This window comes from Geotrypetes seraphini, chromosome 1 (assembly GCF_902459505.1).
Source record: "Geotrypetes seraphini chromosome 1, aGeoSer1.1, whole genome shotgun sequence".
NCBI classification, from domain to species: domain Eukaryota; kingdom Metazoa; phylum Chordata; class Amphibia; order Gymnophiona; family Dermophiidae; genus Geotrypetes; species Geotrypetes seraphini.
Genome location: NC_047084.1, coordinates 269,179,472 through 269,198,819, shown reverse-complemented (window position 1 = coordinate 269,198,819; position 19,348 = coordinate 269,179,472). Strand labels below are relative to the sequence as shown.

The following is a 19,348-nucleotide window of genomic DNA, read 5'->3' as shown; positions in this document are numbered from 1 at the left end:
TGTACAAGATGGGAGGTCTGGAGCCACCAACCAAGACTATATTGAGCCAAGCCTGGAAGCTGAACAGGATGATCCAGACTGTGCCTCTGGAGGCGACCACCTCCGAAGAAGAGCATACTGACGAGGACGCATGTGGGCCCTCGACCACCTCACTACATCGAGGGAAGCTGCCATTGACCAAGACTTGGAAGAAATCCAGCGCCCGAAGACACTGGGACGCCATAAGCAGGCGAATCTGAGATTGCAATTTCCTTACCCGGGCCTCAGGAAGGAAGACCTTCCCCAGGAGGTGTTGAACAGCACTCCTAGATACACCAGGCGCTGTGATGGAAACAACCGGCTCTTGGAAAGGTTGGCTATCCATCCCAGTGACTGTATAAACTCCACCATCCAAGCCATGACCCAGGTGCTCTCCTGGAATGACTTTGCTCAAATCACACCGCCTCGATGACCACCATCACCAAACCCGCAACCGGGTGCCTACCGGAACCAAGACAGGTGCCAGCAAGAAGTCATTGAGCAGGATGGGCGGCACAGGACCCGGCAGGGGCGCTACCCACATCCCAACGGGCCCCACAAATGACTGCAAGTGCTGGAAGAACCTGCCTCTTGAGAGCCCAGGAAACTGAAAAGAAGCAGCCCCTCGACCAGGGCGGAAATCAAGCCCACGCCCACGAGCCAGCAGCCTAGGCCTATCCTCAGGCAAAGGAGGTACTTTAGAATCAGTGAGAGTCTGAACCATCTTGTCCAGGTCCTCACCAAACAAGAAAAATCCTTTAAAAGGAAACTTTGTCAACTTAGCTTGAATGTCAAATCCACCGACCAAGTGCAAAGCCACAAGGTATGGCGAGCTGCCCCTGCAAAAGCTAATGACTTGGCAGAAACTCGCAAGAGGTCATACATGGCATCTGAAAAATAAGAAGCACCCAATTCAATCTTTGCAATTTCCAATTCTCAGATTTACTGTCAAGCATATGCTCGGTCCAGCAAAAACACGCCCGAGCCACCAGCCCACTACACATCGCCGCCTGGACCGCCAGAGCTGTCACATCAAAACTCTGTTTAAGAAGGGACTCCAACTTACACTCCTCAGGGTCCTTCAAGGCTGCACAGCCCTCAACAGGCAGAGTATGCCGCTTAAAGATGGCCAAGACCACCGCATCCACCACAGGCAACTCAGTGTGTCCCTATCCCCTTCAGGAATGGGATACATGCGGGCCATGGTGCATGCAAAATGAAAGGTAGCTTTCGGCACCTGTCACTGTGTGAGCATAATGTCCCGAATATCCTGATGCATAGGAAAAGAGCAGGAAGCAGAGCGGATCCCCTTAAGCAAGGGGTCCACCGTACACGGGGGCTCCGACACGGTGTCCTCAAAGTGCAAACACCGAGGAGACCTGAAGAATTAGCTCATGAAGCTCTTCCCGCTGAAAAATGTGCACCACAGACGCATCTTTGCCAGCAGGGGGGTGCTTGAACCCCTCGCTGGTGGAATCTGACCCCCCAAGAGGATCATGGAAATCTCCCCAAGGGTCCAGGTCCTCATTAACAACATCTTGCTCCTCTGGGCAAAAACCCTCATCCCAAGAAACTCTCGGGAGCTTGGATGAGAGAGGAGTAGAGGGTGGCAAAACCGCCGTGGTATGGAGCCGCACTGGGGAAGATGTCGAAGGCAACCCACCGAGGGGACAAGTAACCTCCGAATGCCAGCACATAAACTTTACAGAGTGCCAACAAACTGCGGGGGGGAACCCCCAGCAGCCCCAAGGGACTCCCTGCCCCAGCGTTTCCAGAACAGGGGAAGGTCACCCGAGGTATCAGAAAAGAAGGAGGAGGTTCCCGCCAAAATTAGACCTGAAACCGCCAAAATCGCATCTCCTGCGGCCTGTTGTGTCTGAAAAGCCAGGGACTTTCCCCGACGCTGAGGAACCGACGCAAAAAGGGAATCCTTCATGAGGCCCTGGCTGCCGGCAACCGCTGCTGACAAGACTCCCCCACCGCTCCGGCCTGCACAACGCTTGCACAGGCCGGCCGCGAGTACCTTGCGTCTGGAGCACAAGGAGCATTTTTTTTTTTTAAAGTGCGCATTGTGCTGAAAAAACACCCTAGCTGTAATAAAAGTGCCAGTCGGATGAGAAAAACAATACAAACGGCAGTTTTAAAGAGAATTGAGCCCTTTAGACCGGCACACCTCAAGATTCGTATATTTTTTTTCACTTAGTCAGAACAGACTCCACAGCTCTCAAAGCTGGAAGGCTGACCAACCAGGGGGCCAGGCCGCCGGCTGAGGCACATCTATAAAAATGTGGGGAGGTGGCAGGAGGGACCCAGCACGAGACCCGCCGAGTTTAAGACCCCCGAGTTCAGATGGATCGCCAAACAGGACCCGTCCAAGCTCTATCCAGCACAAAAGGGGAACCCAGGAGTCCAAAACAAAATTTCAACAGTTCTAAGAGAGGAGCCGAATTAGTCTTACCACCTGCTATGGAGACTGAAGAAGACTGGATTGCAAGAGGGAAACTATCCCGATATACAAGTTTGTTCTCAGTCTCCAACTGCTGGTAGCAATGAGGTATATAACCCATTCATAAGGACTATACCTGTCTACCAGGAAATTACCCTTTAAAGGACAAGTACTCTCTGGCAAAGGCCTGGACAATCTTATGGCCAGTGTACAGGATTGTAAGCCAAAGACTTTACCAGACATAAGAATTGCCACTGCTCGAACTCCTATGGGGTCAGGGTGCAGTAATTTTCGGGTCTCAAGAAGGTAATCGCCAACTCTCAGGGGGGCATCCGGCCACACATGGCAAAGCTAGAGAAAGATTTGGAGGGGCCAAGCACTCCTAGTCTTCAGGATCCTGTTCTACATCAGTCCCCAAGAAGCAGATATAATGCCAAGCTGTCAACTGAGCCTCCACACATCAGGGGGAGTTTATTAGCCTATTGGGAAACATGTGTAAAGATCACTACAAACCGCTGGGTGTTGGATATCATACAAGAGGTGTACAAGCTCGGGTTTTTGTCCCCTCCCAGATATCTTTGGACTCTCCAGGAGGGAAGCCAGAGAAAGCAGCCGAAGTCAAAGACAAAGGCTGCTAGAGCCCATGCCAGAGGATGATTCAGACTTTGGCAGATACTTGATATACTTCATAATGCCTAAAAGAGGCTCAGAAGTAGAGAATAATGTGGGGGGGGGGGGGAACTGTTCCCATCCCCGCAAACCATCTGATTCCATCTGCACAAGACTCGAATAGTTATGATTTTATATTGAATTTATTTTAATAAAAGTATAAAAGAAACAATATTCTGTACAATTGTCATTTTATAAACACAAATAATACAGAGCAAGGATCAACAAAACCCCTGTCTCCCCTCCCCTTCACAAATATCCCCTCAACTATCAGGGAAACTGAACAAGCAAAATTACTACAGAATGCTACATAGAAAAATCAAGCTAACAGAATACTTCAGTCAGACACAGCAGGAATAGTGTTAGGAGAGTACAGCTAGGTCAACTGCCCCCTAGTCAGAGAGAGCCCCAAGCCAGCCGGAAGCTAAAGAAGCACAGTCTGGGCTTTGCGGTCCACAGTTATGTCTAACACCAGCTCTAGCAGGATACATATTTCAAATCTGATATATTCTGATTGCAAAATAGAAAATTATTTTCTACCTTTTGTTGTCTTATTTTATAACATCCTGAATGGACCATATTTACCTTCCAGAAGATGATTTCCTTTCCCTTCTATAGTCATTTATGAGCAGTTTTCTTCTGTATCTAGGAGCAAAAATATATACACTTAATTTTTCAAACAAATTTGACAGCTATTTAAAGTTTGTTAAATTTTCAAGCATACTGTACATAGTAAACCCATACTTGTACTATCCTACTGTCACATCTTGATAGTATAGAGTCTTCAATAAAGGTGAGAAGAAACATACTTACCATTGATTTCCTTTCCTTGAATCCCACCCCAAATTCTCTCTCGCAGCAGCTGGAGGCAGAGAAGAACTTCTATCCCCAAAGGTAGTACAGCTGACCAGGGTAACCAGCTTTATACTGTTAATGCTGAACCACCGTTAATACAGAACACCAACAAATTATTATTAGGAATCCCCCCTTCTTCCCCAGTAACAAAAAAGGGACCACCCTTCTCAGATCACTATAATCAAGGACAATAAAAGGAGCCTGGAATTGACAGAACACTTGTCCAAACACACAACATCCTCCCCTGAGAGCAGAACAATCCCAGAGCAAACTGCCAGCTAACCAACATGGGACCATTTTACCTTGATAATACTTACTAGATTGCTACAAAAAAAAGGAGACATCAAGCATAACTTTGCCAGTTGGTCTTGGCGTGGCAAGATTCAAAGAAAGAAAAATTAATAGCAGGTATGGACTTTCACTTTCCTTCTCATGCTGCCAGACCAGTCCAGACAACTGGATATACTTGTACACCATTATGTGGGTGGGAGAAAAGACCAGGTTGCTCTTAATGATCCAATCCCAAAAGCCATACCATACTTGACCCATAAACCCAGATAATGTTTGAAGAATGAATACAACAAGGACCCAAGCTGCCACTCTGAAAAATGTTCTTAAAGAATACCTTTCCACCCAGGAAGCAGCCTATGCTCTGGCCAAATAAATCCTTTCCCTTCTGGGGCTTTCAATCCTTTATCAATATAGCTTGCAGCAAAAGTTTCCTTGATCCACCTTGAGACAGTAAACTTGGATGTCGCCTCCCCTTATGTGCACTAGCAAGCAAGACAAACTCTAAATTATTTAGCAAATTACTTGAGACAACTTCCCTTTATTGCTCAGAAGCAACATGTGTTTCTATGGCTGTTATGGGATACCTGCATCTCCAAATGCCTGTTACTTGGCACTTTTGCTCTCATTCAAAATCAAGTTATATAAAGCAGCTGTTTTCATCATCTGCCAGTTAAAGGGTTAAGAATGCTTTACAGATATCCAAGGGCAGTCTCCCTTTTTCTTAGCAGTCTTTCAGAAAGCTAGCAGGAACATGCAGAAAGCCCCGAACTCTAGAAAATTGACAGACCAGTTCATTTCTTTTTTACTCCAAGATAGAGAATGGCACGGTGGCTGTTAACCGCAGCTAGCCGCGGGTAACCCGCCGAAACGGTGGGGGGAGGAGGGAAAGTGCTCAATGCGGGCACAGGGACAGGGCCATCCACCGCTCCATGGAGTGGTGAATGGCCTTGTCCCCACAGTTAAGGGTGCGAACGCACGCGGCCCCCTCCCTCCTTACCTACCGAAACTATCTCCCTTCCTCCCCCTTACCTTCGTGGTGCATTATTAAAGTAACTTGCTGAAGCCGGCCGAGCCTGCCTGCAGTCACATGTGTGTGGGCGGAAGTTGCGTCAAGAGTAGAAGCTTCCATCCACCCACACACGACTGCAGGCTGGCTTCAGCAAGTTACTTTAATAACGCTCCGCGAAAGTAAGGGGGAGGGAGGGAGATTCTCGGATCGTGCGAGGGGTGTTGAAGGGCGGTGAGGTGGAGAGAGGGAAGGGTGGTAGTGGGGAGAAGACGCTGGAAGGGAAATGGGGAACAGAGAGTGGGGAGAAGACGCTGAAAAGGAGGAAGACAGATGCCAGACTATGGAGGGAGCAGAGGGAAGAAGATGGGTGCCAGACCAATTTGGGGGGGGGGGGGGTTAAGGGAGAGGCACAGTAACAGAGCAAATAGAAGACGCTGAGAGAAGACAGACAGTGGATGGAAGGAATTGAATGAGAAGATGAGGAAAGCAGAAACCAGAAAACACCAAGGTAGAAAAAAATTTTCTATTTATTTATTTCCTTTTTTTTTTTCCCTTTAGGATAAAGTAGTATATTAGTTGCGTTGATAAAAATTTATAAACAAAGCCCTGCCAGCTGAACATCTTTCTCTAGTTCAGCAGCCAGAACTTTGATTTATAAGGAAGGAATAAGCTAAATATTACAATACTGAGGCTTGTATGGATGCTGCAGGAATAGTGGTCGCAGGGACAGGGCGGTGATAGGGATGATGGTCGCGGGGACAAATTTTTTCCCTGTGTCATTCTCTACTCCAAGGGCCTCGATCACTGTGATGGAAGCAAGCCCCCTCCCCTTCAGCAAGTAAAACTGACATCCATCACCACCTACCCAGGGGTAGAAAGGGAAACCTGTTGAAATGACCAGGATTACCAAAGGGAATATTCCTAAAACATAGGAAAGTAGTAAGACCAGAGACTGCCAGAGGGGATATATGTGAGCTCTGGCCCAAGAGACCACATCTAGGGTTGCCACAACAGACTCCCAAGAACAACCCAGCACAAGAGCTCGGAACCTGTAACAAGAGGCGAAATAGGAGACAATCTCTTCTGTGATCAGCGGAATACTTTCTCTTGCAATGTATCCCCAAAAATTCCAGATTCTGCAACAGAGATAAGTGGATCTTGGAGAAGTTGATCATGCAACCCAATGACTGAAGTGATATCATCCTGGAGATGGCCTGAACACTCTTGAATGGATAAGGCTTTGATCAGCCAATCATTCAGATAGGGATGCACCTGGATCCCCTCCTTCCACAGAAACAAGCACCATGACCTCCATGAACTAAGAAAAAGTCCCCAGAGCCACAGTGAGACAAAGGCATTGCTTGGAACTGAAAAAGCTCTCCTCTAGCACTGCAAACCAAAAGGATGTGCTGGTGCAGTGACCAAATTTGGAATATGGAGGTAAGCCTCAAGATCCAGTGAGATGAGAAAATTCTCTGGATGGACAGATTCCATCACTGAGTATAAGGTCTCCATAAGAACATAAGAATTTCCGCTGCTGGGTCAGACCAGTGGTCTATCGTGCCCAGTAGTCCATTCACGTGGCAGCCAGTACCTTAACTGAGACTAGCCCTCCCAGCGCACTTCTTGTTCAGTAGGTACCTATCCAACCCTGTCTTGAATCCCTGGAGGGTGCTCTTCCCTATGACAAACTCCAGAAGAGCGTTCCAGTTCTCCACCCTCTCTGGGTAAAGAAGAACTTCCTTATGTTTGTCCGGAATCTATCCTCTTTCAACTTGAGTGCCCTCTCTTTCTCCCTACCTTGGAGAGGGTGAACAACCTGTCCTTATCTACTAAGTCTATCCCCTTCAGTACCTTGAATGTTTCGATCATGTCCCCTCTCAATCTCCTCTGTTCGAGGGAGAAGCCTGGCCCAGTTTCTCCAATCTTTTGTTGTATGGCAGCTCCTCCAACCCCTTAACCATCTTGGGTGCTCTTCTCTGGACCTCTCGAGTAGTACCATGTCCTTCTTCGTGTACATCGACCAGTGCTGTACACAGTAATCCAGGTGAGGGCGCACCATGGCCTGGTACAGCGGTATGATAACCTTCTCCGATCTGTTTGTGATCCCCTTCTTTATCATTCCTAGCATTCTGTTTGCCCTTTTTGCCGCCGCCGCACATTGTGCAAACGGCTTTATTGACTTGCCGATCAGAACTCCCAGGTCCCTTTCCTGGGAGGTCTCTCCAAGTACTGCCCTGGACATCCTGTATTCATGCCTGAGATTTTTGTTACGGACATGCATTACTTTACACTTATCCACGTTGAACCTCATCTGCCATGTTGATGCCCATTCCTCGAGCCTGATTATGTCACGTTGCAGATCTTCGCAGTCCCCTTACGTGTTCACTACTCTGAATAACTTCATATCGTCCGCAAATTTAATCACCTCGCTCGTTGTACCTATGTCCAGATCGTTTATAAAGATATTGAAGAGCCGGGGTCCAAGCACCGAGCCCTGCGGCACCCCACTGGTGACGCTTTTCTAGTCAGAGTACTGTCCATTTACCCCACCCTCTGTTTCCTATCTGCCAGCCAGTTTTTAACCCACATGAGTATTTCACCCTCGATTCCATGGCTCGCAATCTTCCGAAGAGTTGTTCATGTGGAACCTTGTCGAACGCCTTCTGAAAATCCAGATATACAATGTCGCCCTTGTCTATCTGCCTGTTTACTCCCTCGAAAAGTGCAGCAAGTTCGTCAAGCAAGTTTGTCCTTTGCTGAAGCCGTGCTGATTGGTCCTCATCAGACTGTGTCCGTCGAGGTGATCAATGATGCTGTCTTTTATTAGCACCTCTACCATCTTTCCCGGTACCGAGGTCAGACTCACTGGTCTGTAATTTCCTGGATCTCCCTTCAAACCTTTTTTGAAGATCGGCGTAACATTCGCCACCTTCCAGTCTTCTGGAATCTTTCTCGATTTTATTGACAGATTGGCTATTAGTTATTTCCTTGCAGATGTGTTTATCTGCAGGGCTCTGTTGACGAGCTTGGAGTCAAGGACCAGACAAAAAAGGAACCTCCTTTCTTTGGAACCATTTGTCCATAGGAACCAGCTGGATCATCCCTAGGTTAGGGTAAGCACCGCAAAGCAGACGGAACCCTATCTCACTTACAGGCTGTCTTGTATGGGGATTCCAAGAAAAGAAAATCTTCAGTTGGAAAGTTCTCTAATTTGTAACTATTTCTGATAAGACCTAGTACCCACAGAGTGGACCGGTGCCCCACTAGTGTGAAGGACAGGAAGCAAAAATAAACTTGGTGGACTGGGCAGAACGTCTTTTCTCTAAACAAAAGGACCGATTCTGCTAATCTAGGTCTCTGGTAGGTAGAAGCCCTCCCAGTCTATAATGATTTGAGTCGCTAAGGACAGGCCAAAATTGACCAGAATTAAAGGAGCTCTTTGATTTGTGATCAGGCAACTACTGTACCCTAGAATCCAAGTCCTTCATGACCTCCAAATCTTCCCCAAAAAGCCATCTACCCCATATGGTAATTTGATGAGACGTTTGGAAGCAGCATCCATCGCCCAATGCCTCAGTCACAGCAAACACCTGGCAGCAACTACCAAAACCACCTGCTTGCAGAGACTCTAATAAGATCATACAGCACATCTTCCAAGTAAGCCAAGCCTGACTCCAAGGTCGGAAAATCAAGGGTGACCAAATCATCAGAACCAGATGTAAAGTCCACTGTGTACCCAAGTGAGGCAAGTTATTGTAAAAAGCTTCTTTATTGGCTGGGAAATGTATTCTCTTATTGCGGAGGCAAGCAGATGTGCCCACTATTACTATGTGGCGGAACGAATTGTTTACTTTTTTAAAATTTGAATATTTAGATGTCAAAAAATGTGGATCTGGTCCATGGAGAAGATTTTAGGTAATCTGGGCTTTTAGGGAGAGTTTGTCCCATAGAGCTAGAAGTGCTATATTGAACTTCTGACACTGGAATACAGTGGTACCATAATTTGTTCCAGAAGCATGCTCTTAAACCAAAACACTCGTATATCAAAGCAACTTTCCCCATAGAAGATAATGGAAACTTGAACAATTCGTTCCACATCCCCAAAAACTTAATTACCATTAGGGACGCCTCCACCGCTGCCTCTGCCACAGACCCATCCACGCGGCTCCTCCAATTCTCCTTCTCTGCTGCTGTTGGCTGCCTCTCACTGTGGGTGGTGCTGGCTAAGCAAACTCCGCCGCCGCAACAGAGCCCGACTGGACACTGTTGGCTCTGCCGCTCCCGGACGCTGCCCTCCTCCCCTCGGATACCACTACCCCCTCTGCTGGGACTCTCAAGTGCTGGCTCACTCCTGCCAGATGCACCCCGACTCCCATGCTCCCCCCGAGGCCACCGGCACTTCTATCGCCTCTTCCCCCCCTTCCCCGACTGGCCCTGTCCTTACCCCTGCACCGCCGGTGATAAAAGTGCCTGCCGCCGGTCTGCTGCTGAGCCTTGAGCATCTGCGCATGCTCAAAGCCTTCTGGATCTCATCCTCACTTAGTATTGCTAAAACCACCTGGAAAACGTGAAGTCCAAGTAAACACCAAAAAGTCCAACAGGATAGAGCACCCACGGGTAAAACAGTATAAAAGAAGTGGGAATGGACAATGAGCACTCCACTGAAGAACATCGATGTGAGCTTCTCACATCAAAAGTCACCAAAAACTGTGAAAAGGACCAAAAAAATAAAGAAATAAACAGAATAGATCAGAAAGATTCCTTCCGACTCGCATGCAAAAGGAAGAAACTGATGGGGGCAAGCAGAGCCCTCTGGTGAAGGAGGAGAGATTGAAAACTGGATTGGAAAAATTATGTTCTTACCTGTTAATTTTCTTTCCTTTAGACGCAGCAGATAAATCCAGAGACCAATGGGATAGCACACATCTACCAGCAGGCGGAGATAGAGAAACTGATTAACAGATGGTCCTATTGGCTAGCACTCCTCCTGTATCTCCAGTATAGCTCCTTGCCCAAGCATCCGTAACCATCAATAGGCATAGCATGTAAAAAACTTCTTTTCCATAACAAATCTCAAAAGGCAATAATACAGAATACAACCATCAATAATAACAAACTTTGAAAGTTGGAAAAGAAAAAACTGACAGACAAATATCCAGAAAGGATGGGGCTCTGGATTTATCTGCTGCTTCTAAAGGAAAGAAAATTAACAGGTAAGAACATAATTTTTCCTTCCTTAGCAACAACAGCAGATGAATCCAGAGACCAACGGAATTTAGCAAAGCAATCCTCAATCTGGGTGGGAAGCAAACGCCGTCTCCACAACAACCGAAGCACTAAACGCATCTACCGCATGCGCCCCCACATCTAACCAGTAATGCTGAGAGAAAGCACTCTTGGAAGACCAAATAGCCGCGAGACAAAACTCCTCCAAGGAAAAAACCTCTGGACCGAGTCCAAGAAGTAGCCATCGCTCTGGCAGAATGGTCATGAAGTTCTTTCGCCAACCACTTCCCTGCCATCAAGCAAGCGTAAAGAATGTCCTCTTGGACCCATCGAGCGATGGAGGCTTTGGACGCCGCCATACGTTTGAGGCGTACCATGAAGAATACAAAAAGGTGATCTAGATTGTAAACAATTTTTATTGACATGAAAAAAAAAAAAAAAAAAAAACACGCAGAAGTGAATACAACAACAAAGGCCAGCACAGAAGAAACAGAGGCAATGTCTGCATAAGCAAGGACAACATAACACAAACATGTCAAGTATACCAACCCAAAAAACTCCCAACCACCCCAAGTTCCCTCCACCCACAAGCCCTCCCCACCAGCTCCCCCCTTCCCCCCATGGAGCGGAATGCCAGGCAGAAAATAGAAAGGCGCAAACCAAGTGCCCCCCCCCCCAGGTCTGGACTATGATGACCCCAGGGCATCGAAACAAGATAAGCATCCCCCTCAAAAAAAACCCCAAGTCCCCCCCCCCCGTCCTCAGAACAGAGAGATGTCACGATCCAGAACTAGCCTGGAGAAAGCACCATCAAGCCAGGGTATTAAGAAGAAGGCCACGCCCCCTAGGTGACAAAGAACGCAAATATGGGTCCCAAATCAGCAGAAAGCTCTGATGACGTTTAAAGGAGCTCCCCACCTCACGTGCCTCCCAAAGAACCAACTCATTAAGATGAGCTCTCCAATGCCAAAAAGACTGAGGAGTCGATGAGGTCCAATGCTGCATAATACATCGTCGGGCCAGGAGACACACCTTACGACAGCCAACGAGCATCCGGAGGCAAAGATCCAAAAGCTCCCGGTAAATCCAGTACCACCTGAGCAACGTACCCGCTACAGACGTCTCCAAAAGGGAGCTCAAATAGTTGACCACCTCAGCCCAAAAAGCCAGAATACACCAACAATCCCACAAGGCATGCGAAAACGTGTTCGGGTCTCGACCACATTTGAGACACAGAGGCGAGGCAACGCCACCAAATTTAAATAGCTGAGCTTGGGTAATATACCCTCTATACAATATACGAGCATAACATTCCCTCAACATGGCTCCCTGGATTAAACGCGGCAAGCCCACCAGATTCCGGGAGACATTCCAAGAAGCCAGATCCAGATGAGTTCCGAGGCCCAGCCATCCCGAACCCTCAGACAGTCTCTAGGGGCCTCAAAGGGAAGCAGGGCCTTATATAAGGTAGCAAAAAGGTGATCTAAACAACTAAGTGTCGTTAGAAACCTAGCTTGCGGTGAACGCTACGCACTTTAAAAAAAAAAATGCAGTGAATAAAAGCACGTCTCCTCATTTCTCCTCCCAGGAAGAAGGAAGGAAAAGTGAGAGTGTAATAAAAGAAAGGATGACACCTCCTTAGAAAGAAATGGTGGTATCGTCCGAACTGACACCCCAGATTTTGTAAATCAGAAATAGGAATCCCCGCCAAACAAGGCCTGCAACTCAGAAAACCGCCGAGCCGAAGCCATGGCCACAAGAAACCCTGTGTTCAACGGCACAGCCTTTAGAGTATCAAAAGACAAGGATGAAATGAAGCCTTCGGTAAACTGCAAAGAAGTACCTTAAGACTGTACTCCAGACAGGGCTTTCTAAGAGGTGTACGAATATACCATACTCTGTTCTGGAACTGAACTACATGAAGCTGAGAAGTAAGCGAAGAGCAATATACCTAGTCCTTGTAACAAGCTAAGAATGGCACTTGAAGCTGGATGGAATTGAACGCTAAGCCCTTGGCAATACACTTGCGCCAAAAAAGAACTCTGAAAGGGTGCAAATGTTGAGAAGTACCCAAGAAAGGAAAAACCTACAAAAGGAAGCAGAAGCCACAGGTGAAGACGTCTGTATCACCTGGATAAGAGAAGAAACAACCTGCCTCGCATAACCCTTACACGTCACCATGACTTTTCAAAAGCTAGGTCGCAACACCAAAGTAGTACGAATATCCATGTTGATCGGATCCTAGGTGAGCAAATCCGTAGATACCAGGAAACTCAACAGTCCGGCTGTCGAAAGACTCATCAGATCCGCATAGCAAGGATGGCGCAGCCAATCCCAAGATTCTACAAATACTGTGCCCTGAAAGCGAGCTTAAGATGGCAAATACAAGCCATCATCAGCCAGGGGAAAACACTGAAAAAAGAGAAACCAGAGGCGAGAAAGAAGCCACGCTGCTACCCCCTCTGACTCCCACTCCCTGTGCCCGCCGAAGAAGCTAGGAAGCTTAGAATTTTGAGACGAGGCCACGAGGTCTAGTTCCAGGAGATCTCACTTCCATAAAAAGAGCTGGAACGCCTGAGCCAAAAAGCACAGTTACTTACCGTAACAGGTGTTATCCAGGGACAGCAGGCATATATTCTCACATGTGGGTGACGTCATCTACGGAGCCCCGGCGCGGACAGCTTTTCAAGCAAACTTGATTGAAGTTTCAAGTTTGCACACTGCACCACGCATGTGCATGCCTTCTCGCCCACTAGAGGGCGCATCCCACCTCGTGGTCCTCAGTTCCATAACTAGCAAGGAAGCCATCCCCGGGGAGGCGGGCGGGTTGTGAGAATATATGCCTGCTGTCCCTGGATAACACCTGTTACGGTAAGTAACTGTGCTTTATCCCAGGACAAGCAGGCATGATATTCTCACATGTGGGTGACCTCCAAGCTAACCAAAAAAGGGCAGGTGGGAGGATGGCAATTTAGGAAAACAGATTTTGCAAAACTGACTGGCCAAACCGGCCGTCACTCCTGGATAAAGTGTCCAGGCAGTAATGAGAGGTGAATGTATGAACCGAAGACCAAGTGGCAGCCTTACATATGTCCTCCATCGGAGTGGATCGGAGGAAAGCTATCGAAGCTGCCATCGCTCGGACCTTGTGCCCCGTGACTCGACCCGGGGGAGGAAGGCCGGCCTGAGCGTAGCAAAAGGAAATGCAAGCGGCCAACCAGTTAGACAGAGTGCGCTTGGAAACTGGATGCCCTAACCGATTGGGATCGAAGGACAAGAACAATTGAGGAACCTTCCGATGAGGCCTGGTGCGTTGCAGATAAAATGCCAACGCCCTCTTACAGTCAAGCGTGTGAAGCGCCGTCTCGCCCGGATGGGAGTGGGGCTTCGGGAAGAACACAGGAAGGACAATGGACTGATTGAGGTGGAAGTCAGAAACAACTTTAGGTAAAAACTTAGGATGGGTGCGGAGGACCACCTTGTCGTGATGAAAGACAGTGAAAGGAGGGTCCGCAACCAAGGCTTGCAACTCCCCAATCCGCCTGGCAGAGGTGAGGGCAATTAGAAACACCGCCTTCCAAGTCAGAAATTTCAAGGGGGACTTGTTGAGTGGCTCAAACGGGGGTTTCATCAGTTGAGCCAGAACCACATTCAAATTCCACACGACGGACGGAGGCTTAAGAGGGGGACAAACCCTGAGTAACCCTTTCATGAAGCGTGTCACCAAGGGATGGAGTGACAGAGGGCGTCCCTCCAGAGGTTGGTGGAAAGCAGAAATTGCACTGAGATGAACCCGCACCGAAGTGGTTTTCAAGCCGGAGCGCGACAAATGAAACAAATATTCTAAAACCGAGGATACCGGAACTGATACCGGATCCAGGTGGAAAGACGAGCACCAGGTGGAGAACCTGGTCCATTTCTGCGCATAGCAAAGCCTCGTCGAGATCTTGCGGGAGGCTTCCAACACCTCCTTCACCGATTGAGACAGGTCCGGAGGAGTCAGGGAACAAGGAACCAGGCTGTCAGGTGCAATGACTGCAGATTGGGATGCAACATGGATCCTTGACTCTGAGACAGCAGAGAAGGAGAGACAGGCAGGGGAAGAGGCTCTCTGGCGCTGAGCTGGAGCAGCAGGGAGAACCAGTGCTGACGCGGCCATCGAGGTGCTATGAGGATCATCGTGGCCGTGGACGATTTTAGGTGTACCAACGTTCGCATGATCAGAGGGAACGGAGGGAATGCATACAGGAACCTCCCTTCCCAGTCGAGTAGGAAGGCATCCGCTTCCAGACGGTCCTGCGAGTACATCCGAGAACAATATAGTGGTAGTTTGTGTGTCTCCGGAGAGGCAAACAGATCCACCTGTGGCGTTCCCCAGCGAGCGAAAATCTCGTGTAGAACTGCTGAGTGTAGAGTCCACTCGTGCGGTTGCAGAAGTCGACTCAGTTTGTCCGCCAGGCAATTCCGTTCTCCCTGGATGTAGACCGCCCGGAGGAAGATGTTCCGGGAGGCCGCCCACTCCCAGAGGCGAAGAGCTTCGGAGCAGAGGGGCCATGACCCCGTTCCTCCCTGCTTGTTCACATAATACATTGCCACCTGATTGTCCGTGCGGACGAGGACCACCTGGTCCTGCAATATGTGAACGAAGGCTCGAAGTGCTAGGAAGATGGCTCGCAGCTCTAGCACGTTGATGTGACACTGACGGTCTTCTGTCGACCACAGGCCCTGCGTGCGAAGGCCGTCGAGATGGGCTCCCCACGCGTACTCCGAGGAGTCCGTGGTCAGGACCTTGCGAAAAGGCGGAGTGAGGAACAATAGCCCCATGGACAGATTTGAAGAGTCTGTCCACCAACGCAGCGATTTCCGCAAGGGCGGAGTTACCGAAATGAGGCGAGACACCGGGTCGCACTCCTGATGCCACTGGGACGCGAGGGTCCACTGAGGGATCCTCAGATGTAGCCTCGCAAACGGCGTGACATGTACCGTCGAGGCCATATGGCCCAGCAGCATCATCATGCGCTTGGCCGATACCCTCGATAGTTGAGAGACCTGGCGGCTCATCCGTACCAAGGTTTCCAACCGCTGGGTCGGCAGGTAGGAGCGTAGGCGCACCGTGTCCAGCACCGCACCTATGAATTGAAGAGACTGAGACGGCCTCAATTGAGACTTTGGAAAGTTTATCTCGAACCCGAGAGTTTGCAGGAAGGTAATAGACTGTCGGGTCGCTGAGATAACCCCCTCCCTGGTCGGGGCTTTGATGAGCCAATCGTCCAGGTAAGGGAACACATGGAGTCCACGTGACCTCAGGGCTGCCGCAACCACCACCATGCACTTCGTGAATACTCGTGGGGACGCGGCCAGGCCGAAGGGCAGTACCCTGTACTGGAGGTGGAGGTCCCCCACCTGAAATCGTAAGAATCTTCGGCAGGCGGGGTGCACCGGAACATGGGTGTATGCTTCCTTCAGGTCGAGGGAGCACATCCAGTCCCCTTCCTCCAAGAGAGGATACAAAACCGGGAGAGATAGCATTCGAAACTTCTCCCGGGCCAGGAATTTGTTGAGCTTCCTGAGGTCCAGTATGGGGCGCAGGTCCCCGGTCTTTTTTGGAACCAAAAAGTAGCGGGAGTAAAACCCCGTACCCCACTGGTCCTTGGGGACCGGCTCGACCGCCCGAAGCTTCAAGAGGGCTTTGGCTTCGGTTATAAGGGTCGGTAGCTGCGAACGGTTGCAGGGGACTAAACTTGGAGGACTGTCCGGTGGCGAGGACACAAAGTTGAGCGAGTAGCCCTCGGAGACGATCCGGAGCACCCAAGCGTCTGAGGTAATCCCGGTCCATGCCTCCCGGAAGGACCGCAGACGGCCCCCGATAGGAAGGGGTTCCTGTGAAAGTGCGGAGGGGAACCCGCCCCGTCCGCTCAGCCCGTCAAAAGGAAGGCGCGGGCTTAGAAGGGCCTTGCGCCTGGGCTTGGGTTTGTCCCCCTCTGCCTCGCTGAGACGGACGTCTCGGAGGCGGTCTCGAGAAAGCCGGGGTGGACTTCTGAGGGTATCGGCGCGGCGGAGGCCGAAAGGGTTTCTGCGGCGGGGGTCTAGGTTTGGGGCGGACCAGGGATGCTAGAGAGCGCTCCTGTTCCGACAAGCGTTTGGTCGCCGCATCCAATGACTCGTCGAATAACTCGGACCCCACACAAGGCAAGTCAGCCAGGCGTTCCTGCAGGTTTGGGTCCATGTCGAGGGTGCGAAGCCAGGCCAAGCGGCGCATGGCCACCGAGAGGGCCGACACCCTCGAAACCAGCTCAAAGGCGTCGTACACTGCGTGGAATAGGTACAACCGCAATTGAGACAGGTTGGACATAAACTTATCGAATCCTGCTCTTTGGGAGTCCGGTAACGAGTTTCGATATTGAGGAAGATCCTTCACCATACCACGCAAATAGGAGGAAAAGGTGAAGGCGTAATTTAGAACCCTGGTGGCCATCAGGGAATTTGAATAGAGGCGACGGCCAAATTTGTCCAGGGTTCGCCCCTCCCTGCCTGGTGGAACCGCCGCAGAAACCCGTGAGGGTTGTGATTTTTTAAGAGCAGACTCCACCAGAAGAGACTGGTGGGAGAGCTGCGCCTTATCGAACCCTTTAGGGGGAATCGTCCTATAGTTCGATTCCATTTTCGAAGGCACAGACGTGACTGTAAGAGGGCTTGACAAGTTATTCAGCCAGGTTTGCAGAAGGACACTGTTGAGAGGGAGTCTAGGCACCTCCCTAGGAAGAGTAGGGAGGTCCTGTTCCTCCAAAAATTCTTTGGAATACCGAGAGCCTACCATGAGGTCAATCCCCAGGGCTTGGGCCATGTCCTGAACGAAGGATGAAAATGAGGACGGCCTAGCCTGGGGGGACGGGGTTCTCGACCGCCCCACCGAGGAGAGGGGGGAGGCTTCATGGGAATAATGAGGATCCCTAACCGATCCCGAATCCCAGGATCCCCTCTCGAGGGCCCTCGAGGGGGAAGGGGAAGTTGTCCTCCTCGCAGAACCCTTGGGTGAGGACCCCGGGGTTCGTGGGACACTCTCCCGTTTCCTCGGCGAGGCGGCCCGGGAAGACTTCCCATGAGGTGAGCGGAGGAGCCTCGGGTTGTCGAGGCGCAACTCCGACACCTGCAGCGCCTCGCCCCCGAACGACGAGGAACGGTCGCGCCGAGGCGAGCCTCAGGGCCGCTTAGACTTCCTCGATCGACGCCCCGTCCGAGGTCGCGTCGAGGGCGAGGCGTGTCTGGAAGACCCGGAGGAAGAGGAGGAAAGACGGCGCACTCTGCGCAACTTTTCCTTGGGCCTTACACTCCGCTCAGGGGGTTCCCCCGAGGTCGAGGTCCGGGGCGGGGCCGAGACCGAGGTGAACGGGGCCACCGTACCCGAGACCGAGGTCGCCGAGGTCGGGGCTCCCGAGGGAGCCCAGGCCGGGGCCTCCGAGACTGAAGGCGTCCCGGCCGAGGTCGAGGCCGCCGGAACCGCAGCACGCTGCAACACTTCCAGGGCTCCCGACAGCTCCGATGAGATCAGAGCTCGGAGGAGATCCTGGAAGGCCAGAATCCCCACGAAGGTGGGGAGTTCCGAGTCCGGGGCACACTCCCTGGAGGGCGACCTCGGTTTCGAGTATTCCCTCGGGGTGTGCGGAGTCGAGGTCCGATGCGGGGCCGGGGTCGACCCACCCGCCTTGGCCTGACTCGAGGATGGCTTCTTTGCTGAAGGGGATGGAACAGAGGACTTACCCGAAGCTTGCTTCACTGACGACGCCTTCGAGGAAGAGGGTCGAGGCGAGGCCGAGGCCGCCGAGGCCGAGGTCAAGGCCAGGGCCGAAGCCGAGGCCGACGTCGAGGCCTTAGGCGGTGCGTCGACGGCGAACAATTCGGCCATTCTTGCCTTACGGCGACGGAGGGCCCTGTTTTGGAAGGTAGCACAGCGATCACACGAGTCTGTCGGATGTTCGGGCCCAAGACAGACGATGCACCACCGGTGAGGGTCAGTGATGGAAAGCAACCTCTCGCACCGGCTGCACTTTTTGAATCCCGTAACAGGACGGGACATCCACTAAGAAAAAGAAGAAGGCCGGGAACGTACCAACGTCCCGCGGCCACGGATTCCGGGAGCCCCCGGAGTCCGATGAAAAACGAAAGACTTTTTTTTTTTTTTTGAAGGGAAACGAAAAGAACAAAACAGCACCGCGAACTAATTCGAAGGAAAACAAACTAAACGCGGCAGCTAGAAGGCAAAAACACTGGAGCTCAGATCCACAGGGCTTTCTTGCTCCGCGGAAAAATTTGAACTGAGGACCACGAGGTGGGATGCGCCCTCTAGTGGGCGAGAAGGCATGCACATGCGTGGTGCAGTGTGCAAACTTGAAACTTCAATCAAGTTTGCTTGAAAAGCTGTCCGCGCCGGGGCTCCGTAGATGACGTCACCCACATGTGAGAATATCATGCCTGCTTGTCCTGGGATAATTCTCAATATCCAGGATGTAGAAGATTTCACTATTACTAACATTTACACTTTCTAGAGCATACACAGCGCTGTACACTGTAACATACAATAAATGGGCCATGCGCAGATTTCGCGGAGAGAAAGTCTATCCAAACTTTTCCTGACCCATAAAATGATCTGCCAACAGAAGAGGAAGATGAGAACTACAACTTTACCCGCCAACCTACTGCCCAGGCTGTAGAGAAATACCCCCATCATAATACTGACTGAAAAGACCTTCAGCGTCATTCTGGAAGAATGGTCTGAAGCTCCAGAAACGGTAGCCTGACCATGCTCCAGAGTAGAAGAATGAACAAGTATTGAG

The 19,348-nt window shown here is 50.5% G+C and overlaps 1 protein-coding gene across 2 annotated transcripts in view; it reads right to left on the bottom strand.

Moving 5' to 3' along the window:
- SLBP (stem-loop binding protein) overlaps positions 1–19,348 on the bottom strand; it is a 79,413-nt gene that overhangs the window by 31,969 nt on the left and 28,096 nt on the right. For both annotated transcript variants that reach the window (XM_033951210.1, XM_033951200.1), the window contains exon 4: positions 3,719–3,778. In XM_033951210.1, coding sequence (XP_033807101.1) covers positions 3,719–3,778 — 60 coding nt within the window. The remainder of the gene's footprint in view (positions 1–3,718; positions 3,779–19,348) is intronic.